Below are 22507 nucleotides of genomic sequence, written 5' to 3' on the forward strand. Positions count from 1 at the left end.
TCATCTTAGGCCTGTAAGATGACATTGATGGTCTCTTCTGCTCTAAAGGGGCAACTAATCAGGAGAAAGTTATCCTACAGAACGGGAGAAGGGAGCTAAAAGAGCTTGTTTCAGAAAGGAGGAACTGAGGGCCTGAACCAAAGCCATTTGATCAATATTATTTCAAACTGTGAAAAATTCAAAGTAACTATTAGAGTTCATTAATAAAAATAAGGAGCTGGAAATGAGACTAATGGATCCCCTTTAATGTATTAGAGCCACAAACAGACTTTTCATTTTGATTAAACAAATTATGTGCTGAGCTTCAGTGTACTTGAGAATGTAATTTTTTCTCCTTGGACAGAGCAAAGGAAACTGTTTCCCTCTGCAAACGTAGGATAATTGCTCTAATAAACAGTACAGTGGCCTCTTTTAGCAAAGTTATGAATGTTCTCTCAAGCTAATAAAAGGCATATTTCCAAACTCTCTGAATAAACATGTAAAAGCTCTACAATTGATAGCTCTGAGCAACAAGTTTGTGACATAGCTGTGATTAGCATTCTGTGCTTTCCAGACTATCAGCTGGTATCAATCATTTCATTTAACTCCTCAGAAGAGGAGTTGAAACGTGTACATTACCTGCAACTAAAACTTTGAAGCGATCGGGGTAATTGCCTTTAGAGAACTTAAATATCACTGATATAATGCAGCACATTATCAAAGAAGATGAATAGCCATCTCCTACAAATAAAACATTTATATTGTAATGTCATTGTGTAATGCAGTCACTACAGTCAATATACAGTCAGGACGTTTGGCAAAAGTGGAAAAAAACCCCAAAACTAAATCTGTACACGAATAAAACATCACAGCTAATTAAAAACAAAACAAAACAAAAAAAACAACATTCTCTGTTTATATTTGTGGAAGAAAATCAGTTTTCACAGTACAACTGTACTTCAGTGTAGCCACTCATTTGCAAGAAAATCAGCACCATCTCGAGATATTGTAGGCAACGTTTCAAAAAGTTTTATTTCTTATGAAAGCATTCATTGATTATGTGTTTATTTTAAACCCTGAGTTCTCACCACGTGGTAATCATCCTGATAACAGAAATTAAATTGCAGGAAAGTCTGTATACTGACCGTGTCTGAGAGAAAACTGATGAAAAATCAATTTGCACTTCTTGAAAATTAACTATCATTGGGAAAAAAAAAAAACAATACATTTTATGGCTTGTTTTTTTACATCTAAAAAAAAAAAAAAAAAGAGCTTCATGTCATAATCAGTGTAAAACTGTACATACATATGGAATGACTCTTTTTGCAAAACATTACAGTGGCCTTTTTTCAGCCAAGTTATTCACAACATTATCATATACATTGCACAGCATCCAGAGAAACGAAGACAAATTGAAGGCACTTTAAAGAGTCGTCATTAATCTCCCGCTCATACAGTTGTGGCACTGCTCTGTTCTTTGTAAGACATTGAGTAGCTAGAAGCCTGAGAGATCAATGTTTAGCTCAATACTAATCAGAAATTAATTAACAGCTAACAAGCAGGAGGCAGTTTACCTTTATGTTGTCTGTAACTCCCTGGATACTGAGGTTTGATGTGATGTGCAAAACACAACTAAGACAGAAGACAGTTTAAAATCCTTGCAATATGGCTAGTGCGGTTTAAGAAAAAAAAAAAAAATTCATAGTGGCAATAGTTTAGACTCTTTTGCAAACCAGCCTCAGGTGTACAAAAAGAACGACATTCCTATGACCACGATCTAACGCAGCCTCTGGATTTGACAGTTCGTACCTGTTACTATCATCTGTTAATATACAGCCCTTATGTAGAAGCACTGATCTAGTGCGAATCACCTGCAAGGAGGCACCATATCCTCATGTTTAGAGAGACTTTTGTTAAGTTGAGTGTTTTTATAGGCTATGCATTTTCATGTGGCTAGATGGCACTGTTCCCATTAACACAGCATTATGATTCCCAGCTCAGCTGAAAATTCAAATGTGCATACACAAACATAATCACACACATTCATACCTGAACAGACTTTTTTTTTTGTTCCATAAGAACACAACAGTTATTCACCACTTTCTCAATGATTTGCCTGCCAAAATGCAACAAAGGATGAATCCTCATCTTCTCACAGAAAAAGTTTGGCAACATTTTCATCCAGCAAAACAGAAACAAAAAGCTCAAACTTAATTTAATCAAATTGCTTTCTCAGGATTACTTTAGTGTGAGTTTCCCGAGCAGCACAACAGACAGGAAGAGGATTTTAACCAACAAGTGGTCAGTTCATCTGTGCAATAAAGGCCTGCCCCTGCCAATTTCATTACATCCATCCCATCACTCAAAAAACTCCCACCATGTGATCTATTTGCCTCATGTAGATGCTCTTTAATGGGAGAGTGTACCGTCGCTCCTCTGGGATCCTGTTACACTGCAGAGAGTTTTAAAAAGAAAACAATTACTGTTGAAATATTTGTAATGTGAGAACAGTGGCCTAGATTCGACAGGAACATGGCCTTACATTGCTGATGTTTCTTGGAGCAGGCTGGTTGACTGGCTCTCTTTCTGTCAGTGCTCCCTCCTCACATGGAAAGTCATCATTCCATTGTTTCTCCCTGAAGCGTTTGTCTATAGGCACAACATGACCCTCGGTTGTGAAGATGTACTTGTTATCGGATTTGTGAAGTGGGTTGTCTTCATCAAACAGCTGCAATGCATAGGAGAGGTTTTTATTTACACAGTATGAAGACAGGCAGGACATCAGTACTAACACCTGGCTCATACCTCATGGAAACCTCAATGGTTTGGTCCCCACAGTTAATATGTCCATTCAATACTTACCCGTTTAAACAGCATAACAAAGATGATGCTGTAACTGGGCGTGGTCATTTTGGGCAACAACAGCTGCCTGCAAGTCCTTATCTCAGCTAATTTTCTAAGCCAGTGCACTGTGAGTACATTGGCTTAGAAAATCAATCTTTTAGCCACGTAGGACAGTAAATTACTTCATGTGGTCATGGTATGTGAAAGCAAGACAGTTTGACAAAGAGGATTTGAAATGCTGAGACAAACTGATCATTAAGTGGAATATGAGGCCTGGGCAGGCAGGCAGCACACCTTAGAATCAGGAGAACATACACACACAGCTTCAGGGGGCCACAAGCTACAGGTGATTTAGACTTCGTTACATTTTGAAGAGTCTATGACGTAAACTACACAAGTAGCTGACGCTGTTGCCAGCATTCACGATTGTGTGTGTGTTACACATTAATGACCTTGTGGTTGTGTCCTGGAGTTTTATATGCACTGCAAGCCACAATAGAGACAAGTAAAATCCGGCAACTTTTTCCCTTCTGCGTCCTTACTCTTTGTTGTGGTCAGTGGGTTTTTGTTTCTTTGTGTGTGTCATTTCGGGTGCAAACATACTTTCCCCTTAAGTTTTTCCACTTATTTGTACATTCCCAATAAGTTCAGCAATGTCCCTCCAGGAATTTGCAGGCATCTTTAAATATTTATATATTGAGGCGATTGTTATTATTCTCTCAATGATAAATTCAACTGTGGTAAAATAGTAGTTGAAACTCTGTGAACACAATACTTGCACAATGTGTCAACATGACATGTAAGTTACATTTCCATGTACATGCACATTAGGTCATGTAACAGGGTTTAAGAGGGATTTGCGGCTATGATGTACCTATGGTGTGGATTCAGTGCAGAAATCTAAAGCAACTGGTATGGTACTCCCACTGCCAGTCCCAAGCCGGGAAAAATGGGAGGGCTGCATCAGGAAGGGCATCCGGTATTAAACCTGTGCCAAATCAAACATGCGGATCCACCCTGTGTAGCGCCCTCTGGGGAAATAAGGGAGCAACCAAAAGTACCATCTCTTGCAATAACTTGAATAAAGATCTATCTCGACTATATACTGCGCTCATATATAATTTTATAGCCATATAAGACATAGCTTTCTATCTGAATGGTCAAGCTGCAACTTACCAGATAAAGATATTTGCATGTCTCGCTGAGGAAAAAGCTCTCCATGCGATCCTCTTTGGATTTATCCACGACATGATGGAGAGTGGCATACCCACATCTGCAAAGAACACAATTCCGCTCAGCCAAAAGCAAACACAGAAGAGCTTTAACAAGCTCAAAAAGAGTAAACAGTGTATTTTTCTATTATTATTTCTTGGACAAAAGCATCTACAACTTTAAACTTAATCTCACCTGACTTTGGCATTTTTCTCAAGGCTCTGTAGAATATCCATTCCAACATGCAGATAGAAAGGATTTTTGGTTGCCTGCAGAAGTTAAAAAAGAAGACTTGTGTGAGATGTAACAGTCACTGACAGCAGCACCAAACGCTGTGGAACAAAGACCATGACTGTTACCTGGTACAGCAGGTAAGTAGACTCTACTAGTTCTGGTCTTAAAGGGTAGAAAAGCACATCGGGAGCCTGCAGCTGCCAGTTGTATCTTTCTGGCAGAGCTCCAAAGCGCTTCCAGATGGCATAGTAGAAGGCATGCAGGCAAATGGCATCATCTACATCGCCATTCAGTACCTATGAGGCAGAAGTAGAGCTTTAATTTAGATTAACAAAACAATGTCTTTTAGACACACAAAACAAAGATTCTAGACTTCTAGAGAAATTTCTCGAGAAATCTAGAGAAGAAGATGAGAAGAAGACTGAATTTCCCTAACATGTGTTATATGTAGTTATTTGTGAGTCTTTACTAGGATAACATGACAATGCAGTTTAAAAATAATCTTGTTTTAATAGCATAATAAGTATTACTGACTCAGAGAGGATTAGTTGCCAGGCAGGTTGCAAAGTGCCCTCTGGTGGACAAATCATGCAACATCAACCCTCATAACATGGTTAAAGACCATTTTTTAAAACATTTTTAATTTTCATTTAAGAACTGTTTTACACGGCAATACAAATAGATCAGGAAACAGACAATATAGGCCGATACCTCGGTCACGTTCTACTCACAGCTGCCACTATAATCCTCACCTGAAGGCCAGGAAAGAAAGCCTGAAGTGAGTCAATCCAGGTGTTCATTATCTCACCACTGAACATGTTCACATTAACATAGAGAGGTGGGTCACCTTCTCCTTCATTGCACGACTCTCTCCTGGGGAAAAAAACCACAGAAATAATATGTAATACTAGTCCCTATGCCTCTAAATGAAATCACAGTGAAATTGTGATTTTATACGCTGCAAAGAGATTTTAATCATAAAGACAAAAACACAACTTCAGATCCTTAACAGGTGTTTATCGGTGTTTACTGATGAGGAATAAAGGGCTGATGTGTATCTCTGTTAAGTCTCATGACAGCTTTAAGTTTCTGAATCTAGTTTTCCTTCCTTCCTGAAGTTTCCTTTAGTAAGAAACTAAAACCAAAAACCATCAGCAGTTTTATTTCCTCTTTGCTTGTTTAATCCGACAGTGACTGATTTACATAGCTGGGATTCATTTCACATTTCATTTGCAACCCAGTGAAGCTGTGCAATGCTGCTGTGTCACATTTCTTTAGTGCTGAACTCACCCTCGTCTCATGTGATTCTGGATGCTTTCATAAGCAGCTGTAAACATACGGTAGTCCTCTTTTTCTCCAAAGAGGATGTACGACTTAAGCAAGTACTCATAGAAGGAGTCCATACCAGCTCCAAGACCACTCTGCTTGCCAACCCACTGCCCTGTTTGAATATTAACTACATTGCCTAAAAAGAGAAATTTAAGTTTATATTCACATTGTGTGGCCATATAATTTCAGCAAATAAACAGAAAAAAAAATGAAAAAACAAAAAGAAAGTTTCCAGGGGAAGTCTTTACGCTGTACTAAACAACATACATACCCAAAAGACCGGTTTCGTTGCTCCTCAGGTTCCACAGGGCTCTGACAGCTCGTCTAGCTACCCACTCAAATGTCGAATCCCCAATTAAGCGGCTCAAAATTCCAAACTCCACCAGCAAGGACCCGGCTCCTGCAGTGCAGGTCTCATTCACACTGTCAGGAGGAACTCCGTTCTTCAGGTTCACCTGTGATAAAGATACAAACAAATCAAATCTAGTGCATTTACAGTGACCAATGACAATTTCTGCTCACATGATAACTAAGGTGTGTGCTGCAAAGTGAGACCGAAAGAATATATACCTCTAATTTGTGGTCACAACAGTCTCACTCACCCTGGGGTAGGGAATGCCTGTGCTGGTGTTCTCAAAGGCTGGCAGCAAACGCACAGCCAAGTCATGAGCCAAATGTAGCAGCTCATTATCGTAACCTTCAAAGCCCACATTGCCAAAAGGATGTTTTGGGTCAGTCAGCAGAATGTGTGCTGAAATAAGGCTTCCCAAGATCCTTCAGTTTAAAAAAAAAAAAGAAAGAAAGAAAGAAAGAAAGAAAGAAATATAACACCAGAGTTCTACACATAACCAGATATTTAAAAGCTTATCGAAAGCAATTATCATGATAAATGTTACACGAGTCATCATATCAAATGTTTTGCTTTAAAAATGCGTACACTGACATATTTTGATTCCTACAGACTCTGAAAATAGTGACATATGTACCTGATGTTTGCCTCAAAAACTTGCACAGTTGAGTCCTTGTCAAAAGATACAGTATCTATAACCAGTTTGACGGCTCTTTGAAACTCTGACACGTTGCCGAGCACCTGGTGAGAAAAACCACATACTGTATAACCACAGTAAATCAACAATCAGCTGTCAGTTTTAAGACTGACACGGTAACACTTGCACCTGGCTTCATGCAGGGGAACTTAAAAGCTTGGCAGAAAACCCACAACTTACAGAGGAAGTGCTAACAACGTTGTTCTGAATGTAGTGCAGAGCAGAGAAACTCGTATATTTACTTTGAATTATGCTACTGATTGGAAAAAATACAACGACATCGCCTTGGATTAAACCAGAAGCTCCCAGTGTGAGAGACTGGAGAAATTGGCTAAAGACTGTATTTGTTATGGAAAGAAGAAGAAAAAAATCACTGCAAGACTAAATAATTGTTTTGCATTGATGATAGAATGGTCTTTAAATTATATAAATGGGAAGTGACAGCAGTTTTAATAAAAAAATAAAAAATAAAAAAAAAGATTTCATTGATGTTTAAAACAAAGAAATGCCAAAACTGGAATTGGAGGCTGATTTAAGGAAAGTATTTAGGTAAAGATATGTGAACATCTTCACTTTATTCATGTTCGATCTGGTATTATGTCTAAAATATAAAACTAAGCCAAAAAAAAAAAAAAAAGGAAACTGAAAACCCACAAATCACAGAGGAAGTACCAGTCACCATTGCTTTAATGCAGTGCAAGCAGAGCAGTAAATAAACAACCTACCAACAGAGTGTCCAAGGTGTCAATGAGAGTAAGGGAATAGTTCCCCAAGACATCATTTATGTTGATATTTGATCTGAAATAAAAGAAGTGAAACAGACTGTGGTTTCACACACAAGTGGGAGACATACATTATACTGATCTCAAAACATAAAGCGTACTTTAAATTCAACAACAAAGTGATATTCACAGTTTTATCACTGCATATGAGAACAAGTCTTCCCATTAAGTAGAGCTGGGCGATATAAGATTTTTTCATATCACGACATGTTTTTTTTTTTTTCATTTCAGGCAATGACGATATCTATCACGATATAAGCCAAATAACTATATTTGTAAGATTTAAATGTGCCGTTGCTCACAAGTAAAATGTGAAATAATCAGCAGCTTGTTTTTATTTAAATATTTATTTCCCATAATAAGTTCAACAGGGTAGATGTACTTAAGGAACATGAGACTATTTCAGATAAATAAAGGCAAATATTGCAAACTACACAAAAGGCAGCCGCTAAAGTGTTTAAGTTTCAAAATAGAACAAACGAAACAGACTAAATTGTCAATTCCACTTAGAAACAAAATATTAATTCTAAAAATAAATCTTAGTTTGTTTTACAGAAGAACAGACAAAATTGACTAACTTTTGTCAATATCAAATAAACTGAGAACTAAAAGGAAATTCTCAATCTCTCCTTGTTGTATAGCTTAGCTTTTCAAACAGTTTTAACAGTTACTTTAGTCTGACAAAAGCCGAATGACGAATTAGCGCTTCCAGTCAGAGACCGAGGCTACATCCACACGTACACGGGTATTTTTGAAAACGGAGAATTTCCGTTTTCGTTTTAAAAAATAATCCTGTCCACACATAAAGGGAGAAATGAAGGAAAACGCCACTATGAACATGCCAAAGCAGCAGGTGGCGCTAGATTCCTAACCGTGCAGAAATGTTGGCCAATCAGAAGTCTAGAAGCCTCGGTGGGAAAAAGTAAACAAAGCTGGGGCATAGAAGCAGAACCCAGTCATATGTGTGGAGGGACAGTAACTGTGTGTATATGTAAGCATTTAAACACTGCAGAGAGTAGAATTAACAGTAACAGTATTGTAGAAATTCATTTAACCGAAACAACAACGTGGCGCACAGTGTGACGTCAAAAAATGCGCACACCTTTGACGCTGCGTTTTCTCCGTTTTTCTAGTCCACACGTAAATGCAAAAACGGAGTTTTCAAAAATATCCACCCTGGCCGGAGTTTTTAAAAATCTTCGTTTTCAGTGACCAAAAACGCCGTTTACGTGTGGACGAAAGGTGCAAATGCATAGAACAAATGCATCTGCGTTTTCAAAAATACCCGGGTACGTGTGGACGTAGCGCATGCAACAGTTTATTGTATTTCCAGACTTGCTTTCGGCACAATTTACAGTGCGCGCTATTCTGTTTTTTGTCAGACTTGAAATAGCCAAAATACCTTCACACTACAGAACTTCTATGGCTCTTCCGTTCGACAATCTCTCCGGCGTTGGAACCATCATCTGTTTTCTCTTCGGTCACGCTCGGTTGATTTTTCTAGTCGGCACACTCATTTCCTCCATTACCCGGGCGGTATGGTGGCTGGCTGCTTCCCAAACAAATACACATGTGCGGCTTGGCACTTGTGCTGTACGTAACAAGTCACGTGACGTGACGCTGCGGCTGTGATTGGTTAGGCTCTGCGCTACTTAATTTGGATTGGCTGTTCTTTTTTTTTTCTTTTTTTTTCTTTTTTTAAAGAGGACAAGAGCGGCGAGGTCTATCGCAATAGTTTAATTTTTCTATCGAGAAAAAGTTATATCGCGATACATATCGTTATCGTTCTATCGCCCAGCTCTACCATTAAGTAGGGATTTTTCTTCTGATTTGACAACATAAACAGTGTAGGACTGATAAGAGGGTATTAAAACATGAATACTTATTTATCAGTGCAGCTCACAACAGGGCAACTCAAAATTATTAATTATAAAATAATTTGCAGATAATCATTGATCATTTTGGTGTCATGAAAAGGAACTAGCCATTAAAAATGATAAAATCCCTTCTTGTCTTAGAAAACACTTGAGAAAGTCCCCCCCCCCACACACACACACACAAAATTTCTCTTAATGTTAGTGATATATCTCAAAACGTTTTCTGATACAGCTGACTGATTGAGGAAACCTATTCTGCCTTGAACCATAAAGCTCTTGAACGCATCACAGAAGAGGAAAGGAGTCAGAGATGCTGCCTTATCAGCATAATTTTCTGCATCAGATAGTCTTGATATTGGCTATATCAGTGCTATGCACAGACACATTTACACTTTTTGTCCAGTTTTCTGACAGTTTTCTTTACAGTGGTAATAATTCTTGCATTGTGAATGCATCCTGTAATGTTTTTGTATGGGGATCACCCTTTGCACTACCTACACTTTAGCATACCTCACACATCATACTAGTTGCATATCTTACAACAGGGACAGCTCTCATTAGTGAGGTACCATCTATTCGCTTTTGTAGTTTTGCACAACCTTTGGTTACTCCGTTATAATATTCCTCTAGTTTCCCTATTCAAATCTGTATTTGGTGGCTTTTGTGTTTAATGCTCTGTCATTCACAAGCTACAAATGTCAAAATTTCCTTTGAGAACAATGAAGTATCTAGTTGTGGTTCTGCGTGTAGTTCCAGCTGAAGGGAAAACCTGTTACAGTTTGAAAAGCATTGTTTCTTTTAAAGGGACTGAAGGGAAAGCTGATGGATAGCACTGCTGACTCAGCAGTGGCAGATATGATCACAACTGCATCAGTAAGTAAGTTTTTAATTAAACAAAGTTTAAATGATTTGGAAAACTATAGCAGGCTTTGGAGCTTTTTGCTCAGTATCAGACTCAGTTTTGGAGAAACAAGACTGTAGACTAAATCTCTCCAGGATCTAGAGGCTTTGTCAGAAAACAAACAAGTATATGTCACCCAACCTTGGAAATAACACTTACTGATTAATTCAAGACAAACATGAGGGTAAAATAGTTGTTTCACTCTGTTTTTCTTAAACTATACATTTGCTTGAGATCATTTGATTTCATAATTTTGTATATGTTATGAAGAAAAACAGGCTATACTTCACAGAAACCCACAGGATCCCTGTTAAGACTCTTTAAGCTTGGAAAGTACAGGACTGTTCAGTGAGAGTCATCTGACCTAGGCTGGCATTGCCACAAAATAATAAGAATTATGTAAATGCTTTCTATTTAGAGAAAACATGGTTTGAACTCTCCTCCGGTTCCCACTTGTAAACCCTGACCCGTTCTTGAGTGATTCTTGAGCAGCGACATTTTACTACAAGCCAGTTTGATTACAACTGCATGCAAACTGCAATGTGCAGAAGACAGTTAAGATAACTGAGCGCCTGGAAGCGTGAACTGCATTTCACAGTAGCAGGTCCAGTCAGTTCAGGTAATCGGGGTAACAGTGAATGACTCACGGGTTTTGCACGTCTGGACCCCTCCCTTCACAGTCAATTGGATTCAGCTCGTCCTCGGGAAAGGCATATTTCATATAATTGTCATATCCGAAGTAGAACATTTCTTTGGCCATGTCTTTCATTTTGGCCTTTAGTGTGTCCGGGAAAGAGCTGTATCTCCGCACGTACTCGTCCTTGTTGCCATCGAAGAAGCTCAGGTAGGACCTCTTTGGGGACTCCTCTCCCGCCGACGCACAGGTGGTCTCCGTCTCTTCATATCTGGGGCCGTGTATTCGTTCAGACCACGAGTTATCTCGCGGCTCGGTCTCCTTTTCCTCCCTGAACAGCAAGTCCAGTTTGTGCAAATTGAAACCGAGATGGAAGTTGAACCCCCAGCTAGGTCCCAGTCCGAAAGCTAGCCACAGCATGCAGCTGAGAGACAGTCTCAATACGACAAGACCAACAAGTATTGACCTCCATTGCATCTTTGCCCCGCGTCGGTCTTGAAACGCATAGTTTAAGTCCACATACCTCAGAGGGATGACCAACTGTCAGCCCCGCTGTTTGTCCGGCTGAACTACAGGCGAGAAGGGGTTGTGGAAGTGAGTCCGCCTCGCATTTCCTGTCAACAAACCAGCTCCTCCCACATCCTGATAGGCGATTGGTGTCGTGTCAGCGGGTTCTACTAGTGATTGGTCGTAGAGATGTCAATCTCGACGGTGCGTTTCGTGGCATTCCAGATTTGTACGCCAATAAGAAAGAGCCACAAGAGTGAAACATTTAGTTTTCAAACCGAGAAATTATTTACATTTCGAAAGATGTAAAGTTGGAAAGGTCAGTTAAATGTAAATATATTGAAAAAAAGGGGGGAAAATGAACATTTTGTTCTATATCTTTAAATGCTTTCAAAGATCCCCAGAATTAATACGCTCTTTTTATTGGTTAAGAAGCCATCAATTAGAACATTATCGTAATTAAATGGTAAAAAATAATAATAATAAAGCTGTTTTGACTTATCCGCTGAATACGAACTGCAGAGCAACTCAACCACAACAATAATACTGAGTAATTACTATATGCATACAAGCACATGGCTTTGACCGTATGTAGGAGCTTGTACCTGATTTTACTGTATTACTACACTAAGTGAGTATGCTGACCTGTAAACCCTACCAAGGGTCACCTAATATAGATCTGATCACAGGTATAATAGGCTAGGTAATTGATAACAGCTATGTAGAGCTTTTTGGTATGTAGTCATGGCAAAAAAAGAAAAGTATATCCTGAGGTTTTACATATTAGAATATAATAATAACAATAATGAAAAACTGCTCCTTAGCAGTTCTTTAAACTGGGTCAATACAACCGCAGATGAATTTCAAAACATGCAATATTACATCATGTCATTATTTTTTTCACAAAAACTAAACCAAAATGCAGAAGCAGTGTGTGAATAAGTAAATAAATACACCCTTACTGCTTCCATAGGAATTAAGAGGGAAAGTTTCAACAAGGTGTTCATAATCAAATGCACTTGTTTAACTGATCATTAGAAAGTGTGAGCACCTCTATTAAAGCAAAGGTTTTGGCAAGTACATTGATTGATTTGGCAGACTAACAAATATAAAGAAATTAATCAACAATAATGTTAAAGAAGTAACTGTTGCTGAAGATCATTTCCAAATAATCTCACGCAAATTCACCCAACAGTCAAACGATATAACGCCAAGAGAAACTGCAAAAGACACCTCAGACTCTGCAGTACTCAGTTATGATGTCAAATATAAAAGTTCATGACAGTACAATTTTTTTTTTAAAAGACGGAACAAATAAAGTTTGTTTATAAGGGTTCCCATGACCTAGGTTTGCAACATTACAGCTGAACAAAACACAAGATTTCTGGAACAATGTCCTTTAGATAGATAAGACCAACATGGAATTGTTGGCCCTGCACAGCACTACGTTTGACAAAAGTCAAAAACCCTACACCAACTGCCAAACTGTTGTTATCACCTGTTGGCTGGTGATAACTTGGAATAGTTTCGCAGCCACAGGAACGTAGTATTCTCTGAGTCAACCATGATCTCTTCAATACGCTAAAGTATTTAGAGTCAAATGTGAAGTCGGCGGTCTAACACGTAAGACTTGGCTGAAACTGGGTCATGCGACAGCAGCAAACCTACAGCAGAGTGGCTGAAAAAGGATCAAGGTGTTGCAATGGGATCTTAAGAGATTTGTACATAGGCACATGCAGGCAAACCTTTATAAAGACAAAGATCCTCCACAACAATGATGAAGTCACACAGAAAATAGTTACTTCAGGATAATACTTTTTAAAGTTGTTCTAAAAGCTGCTGAATCATGGCGTGTAATTAGTTTTCACACTCCTGCATTTCGGCTTAGTTTTTGTTAAATAAATAACGACACAGTGCAACATGTCATGTTTTGTAGTTCATCTGAGGTTGTATTGACCTTATTTTAAGACCTGCTAAGGAGATTATTTTTATCCTGTCCTGATACATAAATTCTTTCCACTGAAAGAGGGTGCACCTTCTTTTTACCATGACTGTAGTACTTCATATAAAAGAGCATATTAATGTTTTCCCCCACCCCCATACAGTGACTGTTGTTTTGATGAGTACATTCTGTTCAACTAGGTAGAATATCAAACCAAAGGACAAGAGAAAAACAAAAAAAAACAGCGTTTAAATTAAAAAGCATGCCTTTTTTTATTCTAGAATACATTGAAGTGGTGTTTTTATGATGTTACTGTAGGCACACCTTGCATGCTGCTTTGCTTCAGAGAAGAGACACTGCACAAGGCACTTTAAATCCTGCCTCTCTCTCAGCTTTGAGGCAGCACAAAAGGACATTGTTCCACTGAGGCTAATTACAAATAGAGGCCAATATGAACCACACAACCCCATACAGTGTTGCTTTTAGTACATTCAGAACTTTAAATAGAATCATATATTCATACACACACATCCCATTTCAGTAAAAATCATACTAGCTTGATATTTTTTTACAGATCTGCTTCAACTGACTTGCTTAAATGCGCATTTTCTAAAACAACTGGCACATCTTTGAAAGGAGAAAACCTGATCAAGGGAAGGCTGACAGTCAAGATGATCACAGAGCCGAGCTAGGCAGAAAGAGGAAAACCTGCGTGTTCACATCAGCCGTTTCTAAGCATCATACCTGACTGTCTGAAGAACCTCATCATACTGTGAGATCTGTTGAACTGAATAAACCCTCCTAGAAGAAGGTGATGTTACACCAACAAGGGTAACAAGCTACCTGGCAGCATCAACTGTGTAATGCCTGAAGACACAAAAAGGTAGCTTAAAAATAGTTTCTCACTCCTAATTAAAGTACAGCTTTACAAGATGTATAATGCCAATTTCTTTCTTAAAGTTCGGTACCAGAATTGTTGTAGTGCATTGTTGGGATTTGTTTAAGAATATAAAAAAAAGGTAAAATGCAAAAAAAAAAAAAGTCACACAAGCAAAACAGTGCAGCACGGTGAAGTGCAGGTGAGGATACGACTGTACATCATTGCAGAGTGATGAGGGTGTGACATGACGGTAACAGGGCAATAACAGCTGGAAAACAACTTGGGCTTTTTCAGCTCCTGCGTGACTTTGAGTGCTGGATGAGCCACTGAAGTGTGATATCTGCAAATAAATGCATAAATAGAAATATGCAGGGTCAGATTTAGTACTGCAACAAAGAAATCAAACGATTGTAAGAAATAATGCCACAACTTACCAATGTTGTCTTTCTCTTTGCAGGAAATAGAGTAACAGCATATCTCCCTGTCCTGTATAGCTGACAGATTCCTAGAAAGGTAAAGAATAGTTATTTATATATAACCAATCCCTACATTTTAAGACAATTTAATTTAAAGTAAAGGTACATAGAGCAGATTTATTCCCCTTTCACCAGTCAGCCATACAAGCCCTGCAATGGCCCTAAAAGAAACCCAGGGGGCGTCCACACCACAGTTTGAAAATGACAGCGTTAAAGTAGTACTAGTAGGAGTCTCAGCACATTTTTGACAACTTGACAGGAGAGGAAACCAGTAAGATTACAGCTGGATATAAATAAAGACAGTTCCCCTTTACCAAGAGATATACATGAGAAAAGCATCCTAACGGTTCTTTAAAAAACAAAACGAGATGAAAAACTGCGAACACGTCTGATATTAAGAACCTACAATGCACTGATGAAAAGTTGAAATGCCTTCAAGATTTTTCCACTTACATTTTCTCAATGAGCTGCTTCTCGTCTAGTGCAGTGGGGAGATCCCTTTTGTTACCCAGTACCAAAACCTAAAAAAGGGCAGGTTAAATTTGAACTCTGAAACTCCAGTGGAGTAATCCAGAGAAGTCACACACAGATCTCTGTTACTGCTTCTGAAATCACACAAATATCTAAATTGGTTTAAGTGGAACACTTACGGGAATTCCTTGCAACTGAGGTTTGTCTAATAAATTATGAAGCTCATTTCTCGATGCCTCCACCTTTTCTCGATCTGCAGCGTCAACCATGTACCTTGACAAGATCAAAATCAAAATTAGTCATCATTTAACAACAATAGTGTTTGTTTTATGAAACAAAAGGTATGAAAGGCAGTCGGGGATACTCACACGATTGCATTAACTCCCCGACAGTAACGCTCCCACATGCTCCTGAACCTCGGCTGCCCTCCTATATCCCAGATCTACAGAATTAAGACCAAACCTTTAGATAACTTTTCCTAAAACCACTCTGGGGATGGGTTTTGTTTTACCAGTTAGATTAAAACTGAACCTTGATCGTGACATTTCCTTTAGTGACCTTCCTCATGTTGAACCCGACTGTAGGAATCATATCTTCACTGAAATGCCCAGACTGAAAGGAAAGACAAGTTTATCATTTATTAAAAGAAAAAAAAACCCAGTAATTTCAAATGCACATTTTACAACATCTGCACTATATAACCAAGTATAACAGTGCAACTGGTCACTCACATATATACTGCATGTGTGCTGCACTGATTAACTTCCTTAAAAAAACAGGAGTCATATACATTAAGCTGTGTGCTTATAAGAAATGCATAGCAACATGCTGCATGGAAATACACGCTGCGGATTACAAATTAAGTGGCAGTTCTAAGAAACGTTTATAAGTTTTTACATTTAAACTTCAAGTGACCTTTAACAAGCAATTTATAACTTATGGTAGCTTATGAAAGCGTGACTGACATAACGGCATCCTAAGGTAAAACCACAGCTTTAATGTTTAACGTTTGTTTTTGATTCATTCATGAGGAATAATCCAATCATAAAAGTGTTTTCACTGAGTCTTTATTGCAAAGGAGGAAGGGACTATAAAAAGTAAAACCTTCAAAGTTGACTCTAATTTGAGTATCATAAAAGAAAAAAATAAACAGAGTGAATCATTTTATTGAAATGACAATAAAATAAAACGTTTAGGTTTTTTGTGATTGGCCTTTTGTTAATGCTTTGTGTAAACTGCAGTGGAAAGAAAATGTGTTTGTGTATGAAAAATCAGTGGAATTTCCCTTTTAAGTTCACAAGCTGCAGATATCCTTCTCCATGCTTCGTGAACCTGCACTGCCGGGTGCACGAACATTTCACAGCACATGACTCGCCAGAGTCACCTGACAAAGCTAAGTGGAAATGAGTGAACGGTCTTATGACTGAGAAAGGCGGAACCACCCCTGCATAACTACTCATGAACTCTATTGTTAGTGTCTGGTAGGGTATTTTTTTCATTTACTCAGCGTAAAGGAAGGGGAAGAGTACGTTCCAACCCCAAAAACCTTGATATCACCAGATAAGTGTGGGCACCAAAGAAAATTTCTATAGAGATGTCGTCTTCTTCGCAGTAAATGCCTGATAAAAATCTGTTTTTTTCAGCACGCATATAACCTCAGCACAATTCAGTGTTTCTTTTAAGTGTTTCAACTGTGCAAGTCGGAGTCTTTAGAAAGAATTACTTTCACTTTAACCTAATTTAATAAATATATTCTTTAAAAAAAAAAAAAAAAAATTTCACAACTTCCAGTAGCCTGAGTGTTTGCGTAACAAAAAGGACCAACACATAAATATACAATGTATAAAACTGAGCTCACATAATAGTAGAATACCAATGTTGAATTAGTGGCCGTAGCAAATAAATGATTGAGAATTTTTTTGAAAGCAGAGGTTATACATCATCAATACACTGACTATCACCTAGTAAAACTGATTAAAAACATAAAAATACACCAGCCAGAAACCAGAATGCCAAGGTTTAGCAGAGGAAGTGCATACTTGTTTTTAACTCTGGCAGCGTAGATAAACATCTCAAGTGCACAAATGTTTTTAAAGAGCTTCCTCTAACATCCCGGCAACATATCTCTTTGAAAATTGATTACTCATCCATACTTTTGATAGCAACTGTTACATAAAAACACACAAGATGCACATTAGACAAAAGTACAGAATGAATCCTGACTGATCTGAAGCTATTTCATTTTAAGACGAAAGGCTGCACCAATCAGACCTTGCCTACACCAGATACATTTAATCTGATTGGTTATCTGACAGCTGATGGAGTAAAAGGCATGCCTGCCATCTGTTGCCACCCTCACTAGGGCCCCATATGTGAAACTAAAACAACCAAAGGTTAGGGGAAAAAAAGAAAGAAACCCATTTTAGCAATAATAAGGCAACCTGGATTGCCCCACCAGTCTTTGAGAAATAACTGCAAAGTTACATGAGAAACCAACACCCCTACCAAGAAGCTACAATCTGCTGTTGTGTTTTTGTGTCTTTTTTACATAAGTGCAAAAATGTCTTCTCCTTTTGTTTACGTGTGCTTGACTTAAGTGCAGTGTTAATCTAGTCCCTTTTTTAGATGTGTCATGGAAATCTGACACTGCTTTATAATCTCACATTTAAGCATTAATGCTACAGAAACTGAGAAGCTGACTTTTATAAATACAAGAAAATAAATATAAAAAATAAAGAAGATAACCCACCCAGACTCTGTTAGTTGTCCTCATGATTTTGGAAACCAGTCGTGCCAAAAAGTGATTTGTGTGTTTATGTTTTTATGTGCAACATATTTGCTTATATTGGTAAAAAGGTTGGAGTCGGGATCATTTTCAAAGGGGTTATTTATTTAAAAGGAAGAAGAAGAAGAAGAAGAAGAAGAAGAAATTACCTGTAGAATATGTTATGTTATAGATGAAATAAATATATGAAATAAAAAAGTTATTGTGGTACATTTTTCACTGCCCAATTCATTTACATTAGTTTAAACACTCGCAATTATTTTTTGGCAGATGATCTCCTTTGACAGGACACCTGTATAACACTGGTACAGGAGACCTGTACTACAATGACACATAAGTGATCGTTCCAGTTTGGCTGCACCGCTGTCAACAGTTACTGTCAGCGTGTTATTACGTTAACTTCCTGGTAACTAAAGCACTCCAGACAGCTTTTAACTCCTTCGTGTAAAACTATGTCAAATACTGCTTTTGAGCTTTGGAGTTTAGACCATAACACTGCATCCTAGTAGCCGGTAAGTTGCAAAACTAAACAGCTAAATATAAAACAGCAACTCCTCTTGACTGCGGTGTGTGTTATGGATGCTGGCTCCACCAACAGAGCAAAGCACACCCCAGAGAACCGGACAGTGTTTAGCCCACTTCTAGCTTAGTAACCTCTATGCAATTATGCGAGTTAAGGCTGTTAGCCGTATCCTAGCAAGGCGGCTAGTAGCAGCTGGAGACTTACAGCGATCACGTTTACAAATGTTGTTTTCCCCGAGTACTGCAGGCCGACCAGCGTCAACTCCATCTCCTCCTTCCAAAACAGAGACTTGATCCAGTCCAAAAGCCGGTTTATTAGTGCAAGCATCTTGAGGTCGGTGGTCAGCGCTCCCCTGATGGTGGTACCTGTTTCGTCTCCCTCCCTGTCAGATGTGCCGTTTTTCCAGTGGGGAAGCGAAGAGGGACAAAAGCAGCTGTCATATGACCGATCAGCCAAAACGTGCTCATCAGCGCCTCCGCAGGGACGCAGAAGAAGTGCACCCTTTGTGTAACTGTAACCAATACGTCTACTCACCAAAGAATGAGTGAAGCAATATGGATAACAGCAGAGGACAATTTATTTAGGGTCTGATGGCAATTTACCATCGGTGTCCAGCACTTTAAAGGATTGATGGACTGGAGCACATCTGTCCTTAACATACCCTCTTAAACATCAGCTTGACACTGATATATCAAAGGAAACTTAACTGACTTTAAGTGCAAATGTTTCAACCTGAACAACTTAAAACTTCTCTGGGATACAATGTAAACAAAGACAAGAAGAAGAAAAATATTTCCATCAATAGTCACTTTTCCTAACCAGGAGACAAGTGAATATATTATGTAAAGAGTCCTTTTTCTCAGTCCTGGGGTTGTAACACCACAACCTCCTCAGTCCGTAATCAAAGAGTGTCTATTTGACAATAACCAAAATGTCTTTGGATAGTCTTTGTGAATGAAAACAAAACAAAAACAAACAAATGGTATTAGCTGGCCAGCAAAATAAAGAGAGTGTATGGCACTGAGTGCGGGCGTGTGTGTGAGTACTTCGGTCCAAATAATCAAGGTCCGGATGGATGAAGGGATGGCGGCCGCTTGTCCTTTAATGGCACCAGTAAGGCAGCACAGTAGTAAGGCAGCACAGTAGTAAGGCAGCACAGTAGCGAGGCAGCACAGTAGCGAGGCAGCACAGTAGCGAGGCAGCACAGCAGCGAGGCAGCACAGCAGCGAGGCAGCACAGCAGTAAGGCAGCACAGCAGCGAAGCGTCTGGCAGGAGAACGAACAATAGTCCTTTTCAAGGCTACTGCAGAAGGCGATATTCCCCGCTAGCTCACCCCAGCTTGCTCTCTGGCACAGCTACAAGCCACGTGAGCTCATAGCCCCTCCCGCTAGGATGTACTACCACAGTCGACTGTCGTAAAGCAGCCGCAAACCAATAGCAATAAAAAAAAAAACTCAAAATCATTGAAGAACATTTTATAACACCCAATATAGGTATATACATATATACTGAATATCACACAATATCAGATAACCAAATTAACACTGGGTTACATCCACCCCTGCTTAAAGTGTGACGTCCCCGTCACTATCACCCGACAGAGATTGCACTAACCCAGCAATCTGTTGTTGTAATGACAGGAAAAAGTTATTGAGCAATGCAAGTGTCATCGGAAGCCGTGGCTCTCTACCAAACATCAGAAGGAAGGGCGCTTCTCCAGTTGCGTCATGTTTTGTACAGTTATAAGCATGTACAAGGGGGCGAACATACTTCCTCCACTCCTCTTTTTTTTTTCTTTTCCTCCAGTTGCTCTCTGGTACAAGCATCCAGCGCTGTGGGAGGTGTGCCAGAATGCCTGCCGTCATCTGTGGCTACGAGTGTTCGAGCCTGCACTTTAGTTGAGGTGCCGCTCATGTAACGTCTCCTGCGCATTTCTTTTAACTGACTCTCTTTCTCATGCGTTCTGATTTTAAAAAGCAGCTCTGAGAAAGTGGGAATAACATGATGTGCAGATCCCACTATTTCTTTTAGATGCAGAGTGGCAATTAGAGAGTCATCCCAGCAACCTCTGAGGAACTGCTTTAGTAGCTGAACATCAAAATCACTTCTAGGTATGCCATTACCGTCAACTACCTCCTGCAGCAACGTCTGGAGTCGGCGCAAGTAATCAGATGCCTTTTCTCCACTATTCTGATGAGTCTCTAGGTACTGGATATACAGCTCTTCACCTCCAGTGACATTGCCATAAGCCTTGTCAAGCTCATCGAGATAGTCTTTTGGTGATGCTTGAGACCCAATAGAAAGGGCCACATTCAAAGCAGGGCTAGCCAAGCTATCGAGGAAAACACGGCGCTGCTGCCCTTCGGAAAGGGTAGAGTCATTTAGTACCTGTTTAGCTCTAAGTCGCCATACCCTGTACTCTACCTCATTAGGGGGTTTTGGAGAGTTTCCTGAAAATGAGCGGAGCTCAAAACCAGAGGGAGTGTGCACGGGCGAGTCATGTTTTACAATGTGCTCCACAATGACTCTCTGAACCTCCGCTGGCAAAGGATCAACAAGCAGGGAGTCTGCATCAAGTGCCTGTTTAGCCTTGGGCACATGGCCATCATCACAGGCGGCAGTTGACCTGGGACCTGGTGTGGACTGAGTTTTAACTCCCAAGGCAGGAGTTGAGGTAGCTAACCCCTTATATGTATCATTTTTCCCACACATGTGACTCACTGCAGCCTGATTTAAAGTCATGGGGCTCACATTATATGCTAATGCCAGTTCGTTTACTTGTTCTCTGAAACTAGCAGTCACATCATCAATTGCTCGAGCGAGGGGGACCACATCATGCGCCAGGTGAAAACTGTCAGGTCCCTGAGGACAGTACTCATCTATCTGAATAACCTCCCAACACTCCCCATCTGCTGAATGTTCTCCATCTAAGAGCATTGGGGTAATGCACTCCATGAACTGACACAAAATAGTGTCAGGGAGACTATCTATTTGTTGAATTTTGACAACGTGATCCAGCAAAGCGAATGCTCTTTGCACCTCTTGTAGTTTAATCCCGGCTTTAGCCCCTTTTAACAAAACAGTGTACTCTGGATCAAAACCATACCTGTCACAAAACTCCATTGTCTCTCTCTGCAAAGCAGTAGATGAATTCACAGATGTCTGAGCATGTGCTTCAGGATAAAGTTAGTGATGCGCTCCAGTCCCTGTTCGGGCGCCAATTTTTTCCTACTACTCTTAGTTGTAACCAATACGTCTACTCACCAAAGAATGAGTGAAGCAATATGGATAACAGCAGAGGACAATTTATTTAGGGTCTGATGGCAATTTACCATCGGTGTCCAGCACTTTAAAGGATTGATGGACTGGAGCACATCTGTCCTTAACATACCCTCTTAAACATCAGCTTGACACTGATATATCAAAGGAAACTTAACCGACTTTAAGTGCAAATGTTTCAACCTGAACAACTTAAAACTTCTCTGGGATACAATGTACACAAAGACAAGAAGAAGAAAAATATTTCCATCAATAGTCACTTTTCCTAACCAGGAGACAAGTGAATATATTATGTAAAGAGTCCTTTTTCTCAGTCCTGGGGTTGTAACACCACAACCTCCTCAGTCCGTAATCAAAGAGTGTCTATTTGACAATAACCAAAATGTCTTTGGATAGTCTTTGTGAATGAAAACAAAACAAAAACAAACAAATGGTATTAGCTGGCCAGCAAAATAAAGAGAGTGTATGGCACTGAGTGCGGGCGTGTGTGTGAGTACTTCGGTCCAAATAATCAAGGTCCGGATGGATGAAGGGATGGCGGCCGCTTGTCCTTTAATGGCACCAGTAAGGCAGCACAGTAGTAAGGCAGCACAGTAGTAAGGCAGCACAGTAGCGAGGCAGCACAGTAGCGAGGCAGCACAGTAGCGAGGCAGCACAGCAGCGAGGCAGCACAGCAGCGAGGCAGCACAGCAGTAAGGCAGCACAGCAGCGAAGCGTCTGGCAGGAGAACGAACAATAGTCCTTTTCAAGGCTACTGCAGAAGGCGATATTCCCCGCTAGCTCACCCCAGCTTGCTCTCTGGCAC

At 39.6% G+C, this 22507-nt stretch overlaps 2 protein-coding genes across 2 annotated transcripts; both read right to left on the reverse strand.

Moving 5' to 3' along the window:
- Positions 1-224: 224 nt before the first annotated feature.
- edem1 (ER degradation enhancer, mannosidase alpha-like 1) lies at positions 225-12179 on the reverse strand. The gene is made up of 12 exons (XM_026167516.1): positions 10852-12179; positions 7370-7442; positions 6585-6688; positions 6201-6372; positions 5870-6053; positions 5560-5734; positions 5022-5142; positions 4395-4565; positions 4231-4304; positions 4000-4096; positions 2522-2707; positions 225-2431 (listed from the first exon to the last, which is right to left on the reverse strand). Exons 1-12 carry the CDS (start codon positions 11313-11315, stop codon positions 2342-2344), a joined length of 1911 nt encoding a protein of 636 aa, XP_026023301.1. The 5' UTR covers positions 11316-12179; the 3' UTR covers positions 225-2341.
- Positions 12180-13534: 1355 nt separating this feature from the next.
- arl8ba (ADP-ribosylation factor-like 8Ba) lies at positions 13535-18908 on the reverse strand. The gene is made up of 7 exons (XM_026167518.1): positions 18627-18908; positions 15646-15726; positions 15483-15556; positions 15294-15387; positions 15097-15164; positions 14602-14672; positions 13535-14507 (listed from the first exon to the last, which is right to left on the reverse strand). The coding sequence occupies exons 1-7, from the start codon at positions 18747-18749 to the stop codon at positions 14458-14460; spliced, it is 561 nt and encodes a 186-aa protein (XP_026023303.1). The 5' UTR covers positions 18750-18908; the 3' UTR covers positions 13535-14457.
- Positions 18909-22507: the final 3599 nt, after the last annotated feature.

This window comes from Astatotilapia calliptera, chromosome 5 (assembly GCF_900246225.1).
Source record: "Astatotilapia calliptera chromosome 5, fAstCal1.2, whole genome shotgun sequence".
NCBI lineage: Eukaryota > Metazoa > Chordata > Actinopteri > Cichliformes > Cichlidae > Astatotilapia > Astatotilapia calliptera.